Source organism: Falco naumanni, chromosome 4 (assembly GCF_017639655.2).
Source record: "Falco naumanni isolate bFalNau1 chromosome 4, bFalNau1.pat, whole genome shotgun sequence".
Taxonomy (NCBI): Eukaryota; Metazoa; Chordata; class Aves; order Falconiformes; family Falconidae; genus Falco; species Falco naumanni.
Window position 1 is genome coordinate 66,418,006 of NC_054057.1, and position 9,029 is coordinate 66,427,034.

General features: G+C 38.9%; 1 protein-coding gene across 10 annotated transcripts in view; it reads left to right on the plus strand.

Moving 5' to 3' along the window:
• ELAVL1 (ELAV like RNA binding protein 1) overlaps window positions 1–9,029 on the plus strand; it is a 58,812-nt gene that overhangs the window by 34,229 nt on the left and 15,554 nt on the right. For 3 of the 10 annotated variants that reach the window (XM_040590608.1, XM_040590607.1, XM_040590609.1), the window contains one exon: window positions 1,032–8,602. The exons of the other annotated variants lie outside the window; for them this stretch is intronic. In XM_040590608.1, coding sequence (XP_040446542.1) covers window positions 1,032–1,356 — 325 coding nt within the window. In that variant the 3' untranslated portion in view covers window positions 1,357–8,602. Of the gene's footprint in view, window positions 1–1,031; window positions 8,603–9,029 lie in introns of those variants that run through there. 10 annotated transcript variants of the gene reach the window in all.

Consider the following 9,029-nt stretch of genomic DNA (forward strand, 5'->3'; position numbering starts at 1 on the left):
TTGTTATGCATAAATACTGCTGGGGTACTATGCAGGGAGGCAGGGTTTAGGAAGAGTGGGCAGGTGATTTAAAAGGTCCAGTTCAGTGAAGTCAGATAAGTTTTCCCTAGTATGAAGTTGGTGTCAAATTAATTAGAAGAAAACCACATTGAAAATGCAAAACTGTGTGTTTAAATGCGGTTTGCTATTTTGATGTTTGAAAGCTATTGCAGTTAGAATTATCCGCATAACCAGTATTAAGGAACAAAAACCCCAGATTTAAATTCTGTAGCTAGAAACGTGGGGCATCCCAGCTACTGAGAATTGAGTGAGGAAGGGCTCGTATTTCCATAGCTGCAAGTATGCATGATTCTGGCTTATTTAGTAGCCTTCTCATACTGGGAGTGTTTGCCTGCACCTGCTGCCTTAAGGTGGAAAATGGACGAGGGTTTGTTCTGTTCCACAAAAAAAGAAACTTTAATTAATACACACGATTTCTACTCCTAAAACCAAAATACGCCCTCCTTCCCCCACCTCGCCAACACCCAAAGAAATCCTTTGACTTAGAGTTGCCAACATGCTGGTTTGGGAGGCAGGAGAAGGAGGATATGGGATGCAAACTCCTTGAGTGAAATAAGTGAGATATGCCTGAGGGTGGCTTGAAGCAAGCTGGGGTCTCTGGGGGGGTGCTGCCTGTTGCCCACGCTCGAGCCGTTCTGTACTGATGCCACGGAGCACTCTGAACAGCCTAGCGGAGTTTGAAAGCTCGATCCGGGTCCCCTGTGAAAGGTGATCACGTAACCTTGCCCTGCAACTGTTCTGTTGCCTACCCATTTCTAAGGCTAGTTCCCTATTGCTAAAGTAGTTGGAATATTTTAACTTTTTTTCCTGGCAGCTGTCAATTTGATTGTCAATTTGAATGGGGAAACATTTCTTTCTGGCGGTGTTGATGTCCATGTAGAAAATATTCATTCTCAGTTGCTTCCCATTCAAGTTAATTTGCGTAATTGAATTGAACTTTTACATGAAATATTGTGCTTTTTATTTGCTAGGTTCTCTCCTATGGGTGTAGATCACATGAGTGGGCTTTCTGGTGTAAATGTTCCAGGAAACGCATCTTCTGGCTGGTGTATCTTCATCTACAACCTTGGTCAAGATGCTGATGAGGGAATCCTCTGGCAGATGTTTGGCCCCTTTGGTGCGGTTACCAATGTGAAAGTTATTCGAGATTTCAACACCAACAAGTGCAAAGGTTTTGGTTTTGTGACCATGACAAACTATGAAGAAGCTGCAATGGCCATAGCAAGTCTTAATGGCTACCGCCTGGGGGACAAAATCTTACAGGTTTCCTTCAAAACCAACAAGTCCCACAAATAACTTGCTCGTGCTTTTTGTATGGAATAGATAATTGAGTGACAGAAGTTGAAACATTTTTGTTAGTGTAAAACTCATTTTGCGCCAATTTTCACAAGTGTTTGTCTTAGTCTAAATGAGAAGTGAAAAAGGTTTTATATTCTGGGATGCAACTGACATGTTCAAATGTTTGAAATCCCACAATGTTAGACCAATTTTAAGTTCCTTTTAAGTTATTTCATTTAAAACATGTTAAAAATCCCCTGAAATCTTAAGTAGATTGCATTAACTAGACCCTCTGGATGGTGGTAAAATTGAAGCATGCTTTCACTTATGAGACTAACATTTGTTCCATTGAATGTTGTCTGCAAAAACTGGAATTTTCTGAAAAATATCAGGCTGAATTCATTAATTTTCTTGTTTTCTGATGTTGTTGTTTTTCCTACCCATTCCCCTGAACTTCTCTACCCCAGACTTGGTAGTATGGAGGAAAAGTTGAGAAATACTAATGTTCTAGTTTGGCAGTAAATTGTTTGATCGATTAATATTCTTTACTACATACATAGTTGAGGAGTAGGCTTTTTAAAGTCAAGGTCTTGTAAGTAGTAGCATGCCAGCATAACTTTTAACACCATTGATGAGGTAAGTTGCACAACTGAGCAGTGGCCAAGCTGTCAAATTCAAAGGTTTTAGAAACATTACTTTGTAAAGCCCACTTTCTATTAGGAATGGACCAAAGAGTTTCAAAAAAAAACTCCGGGAAGATTTCAGAGTCAAAATGAAACTCCAAAAAGAGAGTGTGAATATATGTTGCTACTTTATCAAACTGAATCTCTTCTGTCCAAATATTTAATGCATGGTGCACTACTTACTGGTACATTATAATGCAGCAAGATACTTACTCGTTTTCAAAGATCATTGTAGTTTGAATTCCTTTGGTAGTTCTATTTTGTAAAGAAAAAAGAGTTATAAACATTTGAGCATTGTATTTCTCGCATCCCTTCTAATGAGTGCTAGATTTTTCTATTTTAATAGGATTTTGTTTTGACAACTAGCTTTACTTATTGAACACTCAGCAGAAAAGTACTTACTACTTGCAAGTTAGATATTAACAAAAAAATCCCTTTGATTTGTAGATTTAAAGAATAATCCCCCAAGTTTTCTGCAGACTGCCTTGAAACTTTGAGTTGTTCTGTTTCTGTTAATTTTCTTTTGCTTTTTTGTGTTTTTTGTTTGTTTTTACTTTTGCATTTAAGAACATTAAATTTGATTTTGTTTTGCTCAAATTTTGTTTTGTTTTTTATTTTCTGTTATTTTTTTGCTAAGTATTGCACAAAGTGTCCAGCTTTCAAAGAGTGTTGTTTTGAAGAACTGTAGTTCCTCTTTAAAGAGTTTTACATTACTCCTTTGACAGATGAGTAGAAGAAAAAAAAAAAAAGATTGTGAAACAAGAGTGCTCCAATAAATCTGCCACATAGAAACTGTGTGCCACAGACTGATGTAACCCTGCAGGTGTTCTTTGGTAGGAAACGTGAAAAGGATTACTCTTATCAGACAGAGGCCGTGTAAGGATACTGTGCATGACTAGAGACTTGGCCTGGGCATCTTTCAGGTCTAATGTCTTTGTTCTGTTGCCAGAAGCTAGAGCAAACACAAAAATTGGGTCAGTGGTAGTCTTAATGCAGTGTCTCTTTTTGTGTGAACCTCTACCAGTCCTAAAGTTTATTTGCAAATTCCAGAGGCCGTTCTAAGCTGCCTGCTCGTATCGCTCCATCCCTAGCTGACCTTGCCTTGTGCTCGCGATCGTTTTGCCTTTTCCTGCGATAGGATCTGCAGTCTTGCACCACCCGACGAAGTCTGTACCAGCATCTCTGCACACTGCACACGCTCGCACTGAAGAGCAGCTGAACTAGCTGCCCATCTCCATTAATTACCGTCAGCACTGTCTAGGAAATGCTGATATTTCTGGAACTGCCTATGGCATATTTCAAGCTGTATAGATAGGTCTTGGCACAGTGAGCAGCCTCCCACTGTTATTGAGCTTGTGTGCGGTGAATGTAAGTGGGATTTTTGCTAATAATGCAATCAGCATCGCCATTCCTACCAGTCCTGTTCACTCTACCATCTTTTGAGAAGCAAAAATGATGGTCTGTAAAACGGTGGCTGTGACAGAGCAACCAACCAACTCCCACCCCCACAAAGTGGGATTTCCAGCTGTCTATTCCAGATCTTTCCAGCAAGGTATCACTCATTTATCACTTCAGTGAATACTTCTTTTCTGCGTACAAGAAGAGATTCAGAAGCATTCAGGGGATTTCTCCCAAGTTAAAACTGCATAGTATAAAGAAGCCCTCCTACTTGAAAGAGAAAGTGTCCCATCACCTTTAAACCTCATGCAATCTTGTTCCACAGGAGTGAGTCTGCAGTCATTTCCAATTTCCTGTCATTCTCTCTTGCTTTTTCATAAAGATGAATTTTCAACCTAAATGGCAGTTGCTGTTTTATCACAGCATTTTGGTGGGGCTTCAGACTTCCAACAAATGACACCCTGAACATGACTTTGCATCGGTAGTCATTACAAGCATGCTGGCCGTCAGCAGCACGCTGCTGCGAGCTTGCCAGCTGTCACTTTCTAAAAACTTTTCTTGGAGGCTTTTTGGCATCACTGTCATCTGTCTGCTTCCCTATTTTTTCCATCTCTCCTTCTTTGCTAAATAAGAAGGAAAGGCAGGATATTGTTTCAACAGTGATAGGAAAACATCTTTTAGGAAACATCCCAGCTTCCTTTTGATAGTTCTCTGAAAATAGTTATTATGTGAGCAAGTTGGGAATCCTGCTAAAATATCAAGAGCTGATACCAGAGGTGTATGGTCTGTTTAACAGTAATTGTGTATGTTTCTTGATGCTTTTGGTCCTAAAAAACAGCCCATGCACCCTACTAGTAAAGACCAAGAGAAAACTTCTGCAAGTGGAAACTAAATTCTCTAATAAATAATCATAATTTTTTTTCTGCCCAAAAGGTAGGAGCAGCTGGCTGCCTTACACATCATCCAGCCTACCTTCCTTTGAAGCTCTCCCTTGAACACAGCTGTTTCAAGAGACGTTTTGACCTCTTAATCCTCAGGGAGTTTAGAAAACTACAGCTACATTCTGCTTTATCATCCTTTAATTGGATGAAATAGAGACATTTCTTTGAAGTGACACTTCTGTCTCGGTCGGTGCTTAGAAGATATTTGTGGAACCAAATGCCTGTCTCAAACCAGAGGTCTCCTACGTTCCTCGTGAGATGCAGTAGCCTCAGTAAGGAACACCAGAAAGTCTTGTGTGCTGGGTTCGGATGTGATGGTCAGATTTTAAAGACCTGGATGTGATGGTCCGTACTAGAGATGTGCTGCAGGGAGTAGCTGCGATGGGAATGTTTTGGGATCCTTTAGAATAGGTAAGAAGCCTCGCAGGACACCCCCAGTGCCTGCTTCTGATGGATCAGGTGTAATTCCTGATGAAAAACACAGTTAGGGCCATGCTGCTACTGCCGGGTCTCCTGTGTAGATGTTGAAAGAGAATGGCGATGCCAAAAAAAAAAAATGTTTTTTGTGCTAGCATTCCTGAAGAGATCGGTCTGGATTTTGTGAAGCGGCAATTGGGGCGACACCATTTCCTTTTTACGCTTCCTTGATCGTTCGGATGAATACGGTGACAAAACGAAAAGTTTATCTGTATGTGGTTAAGAAGAAAAGGGGAGAGAAGGCTTTTTCATCCATCTCCTTACAGTCGGGGTAGCTAGGCTCCAGAGCTGAGCTCTGCCAAGTGGGAACGCAAGTGGCCAGCGATGCAGTTCTCTGGGCTCTATTTTCTTTGTGTCCAAAACTCACTTGCATTCAGAAAGAGAGAACTGGTTTGCATGTGAATGCTTAGTGCTCCAGCAGAAACTGGCCACCGCTGCTGCAGTTTCTCTGGCACTCAGTGGACCATACATCAGGACTTCAAGCGTTAAGCCAGTTAGCTTTTTCAGGAAATTTTACCAGCTTTTGAGTATCTGGTGTTTTGTTCTGGGGTTTTTGTTTTTTGTTTTTTTTTAATTATTGCTTTGTCACTTTTAGCTTTAGAATCACTTTGGATGATCTTGGTATTCCTTTTGACAGGGAAGCTCTGCCACCGGTACTTGGTACCTATCCTTTTCTCTGCTTTTTATCAAATACTTCTTGCATCTGGCACTCCAAGAAGGCTCTTACCGGGCCAAGGCATGGCTGCTTAACACGCTTGTTATGGGGCTGCTTCCAACACTGCACATGAGCAATTTTCATTCTTTGCCAGACTGTGGAGTTTCACTCTTAAAATGAGACAATGCCTAGTTTAAGAGCATACTGGCCTGACTGTGGTTGGAGACTACCTCCAGACTTCTCTGAAGATGTTTGAAGCTTTAGTTGTGTTGCACAGAATAAAAGCAAATAAAAATTAATCAGTTTTTCTCAGTACATAAAAAAAAATAATAATTGAGTTCTAAGTAAAAATTCTTTGAAGGCTTTATTCAGACTTGGTCCTTTCCAGTCTGATTTTTATTAATGAAAGTTTTTATTCCTGCTCAGTAACTTACATTTGCTTCCCAGATTTCCATGGTGAACGGAATTCACCCCTGTGCAGAAAGCCAGCCACAAGCTTAATCAGAGTTTAAACCTTCTGGTAACCATTTGCAGATAGGGAAATCTCACAGTAAATACCAAAAAAGAAACTCAAGTTGCTGTGTGCTTTGTGTAAGCTGGCAGAGGCAAGCACAGCTCCTGCAGGCAAGGGGACGGCAACGTTAGAAAAGCTAGAAACACGAGCAGAGTCAAAGCAGCTTAGCATGTTTAGTTCTCTTGTGATTCCATTTTAGGTGGTGTCTGTATACTAAATTGAATTTATTTTGTTCTTCAAGCTACATCATCGTAAAGTTTGGTTTACTTGAGACGCTGCCCTCCGCTCTTGTCTAGAGGGAGGGGAGCTGAGCCGATGCAGTTCATGTTGCCTCCTGTGCCGAGCTTGTGCCAATGCCTTTGCTTCTGCTCTAGATCTGGAACTGAGAAGGACTTGGGGATCCATCTTTTTAGGGTGGAAGGGGACATCAGCATCCCCACAGCGGTGTGTGTCCGCACATCTTTTTTCCTTCCCTTTGGCCGGTTGTGTTTTTTCCTACATCTGTATCATGGTAGCGTGAAAACCGCTGAAAATGCAAACATACACGAGCCAGTAAAGCAGGATAAATTTCTCACTGCAGTGAATACTAGTCGGGCAGTTTGTGGTCACTTATGTTTGTCCAGATGACCAAGAGGTGTCAGTATGGAGAGGACACCTATTTTTGTAGGGGCATTGAATGTTATAGTAATGTTGTTTATACAAAGCAATTAAGAATCTTAAAAAAAAAACCAAACAACTTTGGCATAGTTACATTTATAGAAAGAATGGTCAGCACTTAAAAATCACTTAAAAGGTGATCCACCGCTTTGAATGCTAAGTTTTGGAAACGAATAGTCCCTAAGGTCCTTAAACATTTATTATAACTTCATGTTACTTTAATGTTCTGGGTAAGGTCAATAAAGTAGAGATTCTTCAAATATTTCAGGTGAGATTTTTTTCAGTGTCTTCTAAACTGTATGAACTAAAGTTCTTCTTTGGATAGTTTATAGTTACATATGTGCTTTTTTAAAAAAACAAAACAAAGAAACTCGGACAATGTCCCCGCATTTACTTTTTTTTTAGCCAAATAAACAGGTCTTATAATAAACTGTTTATTGAAAGTAGGTCCTCTGATATATCTACCTGCCAAACATTAGGGTTTGTGGGAGGTTTTTTAACATACAGCTTTTTGTGAACTACTGATGGTAATCTCATGGTTCAATCACAACAGTCAAATGCAGAGCTATTTGTCCTAATGCTACCTCTATCATAAGGTTACCATATTTTTGACTTCCACAATTAGGAAATTTGTCCTTTGTAACGCTGTCAGTGAAGCACCTTATTGTTAACATTTCTACTTTATAGGCTCCTAAGAATAGCTTCAGAGCGAAGGGACCAAATTCACATTTAGCATAAGAAAACACAGCTCCCTTTGAGCTCCCACCGTGGGGCTGCACTTGTCTTTTGGTTTTGGTTGGTTTTTTGTTGGTTTTTTTTTGTTTGGTTTGGTTTGTTTGTTTGTTTTTCAAGAACTGAATTTGTCCCCCTAGGTACTTTAATCTCTCTGTTTGGAAGCAGAAGAGCCTGTCTGTGCCGTAGGCAAGTTCCTCTAACGTAGCTCTGCACTTCTCAATGTTGGATGCTCAGCACAATAGAACTGATAAATACGAAGGCCAAAAGGCTAGCGCTTCTTTTCTGTGTTTATTATACCATATTGGTTTTCTACTTACGAATTTAAAAAATGCGGCGTTCCTAAGAAGGGTCATAGTTCCCTCTCTCTTGCTTGTAAGAGGTGGTACCCGCGTATTGTGTGACTTCTCCATGACGCAGCCGGCGGAATTGAAAACTGCAGTTAATTTCTAAAAGTGTCCACTCTTAAGTTAATCGGGTACAGCATCATTTTTGTGATTGCTTTTTTTGTAGTGGTCTTACGTAGTAAAACTAAACAAAACTTTTTAAGTGTTGCTTTTTCCTTCTGCATGACTTAAAAACCAGTTGAAGCCTTTATGATCTCTAAAGCAAAACACAACACCCAGTGAGTGGATTTGACTTTTAAATCATTGTTTTCTTCAGTCTTGCTGCGGTTATTTGTTATATATCACACTTGGTCAGACATTTATAAAGGTTGAACTAGAAATATTTTTCTGTTGAGTGGAATTTTCAGCACTTAAATTTTTTTTGTTGTTGTTGAAATGATGAAAAATCAGTAATAGTAGAACTGCCACCTGAAACCTTGAAAAATTGCTACAGTGTTCACATTTTAGAATCTTTATTCTCATAGTGTTGTTCCTTATTTTTAAACATTTTTGAGCAACTTTTTGGTGGTACAGCAGAACTTTTTCACTTGGTCATTGAGAAGAAAATTACTTGAGACTTTTGAAACATAAGTTGGGATAAACCTTTATTTGACCAGTAATTTTGAATAATACTGTACTTCTAGTCTTTTTATTGATTTAATTTCCCTTAACTTATGTAATCTTTTGTTTATAAGTTAATCTGTTTGTGGGACAGAAGGTTTTATCAATTGTTTTCCATACTGTACAGTATATGGTTAAACATTTTGTATATTTAGTGTGTTTTTAAGTTATTGATTTGTTTTATATCAAATAATTTATTTTTCAGGTACCATTTTCATTTAAACTTTGTTTTTACATGGGTTTATTTTAAATAAAGTATGACACTGCTTTCCAAATGTCTAAAACGAAGTTGAATCCCATTGTGTTATTTTAAGACTACTTCTGTAAATTAACTTATTTTAGAAATAACTGCAAAACTGTACCAAGTTCATACTTTGGTTGTGCTTCATTTCAAGTGCTTGGAAATTTTCTGCAATGATTTTTAAGCAATTTAAAAAATTGGAATTTTCATATTGAAACAGTTCAAAGATTTGTTGAATGAAGCAGCAGCTTTGTAGAATCCTGTGGATGGAATTATGAGCATTGCTTTCTATATGGTATTTTCGAAATTAAATGAAGCAACACCTAGATATTTTACACTAGTGTTAATACTTAAATGAAATTATCTGTCAGTAGTGCAAAGGAGTT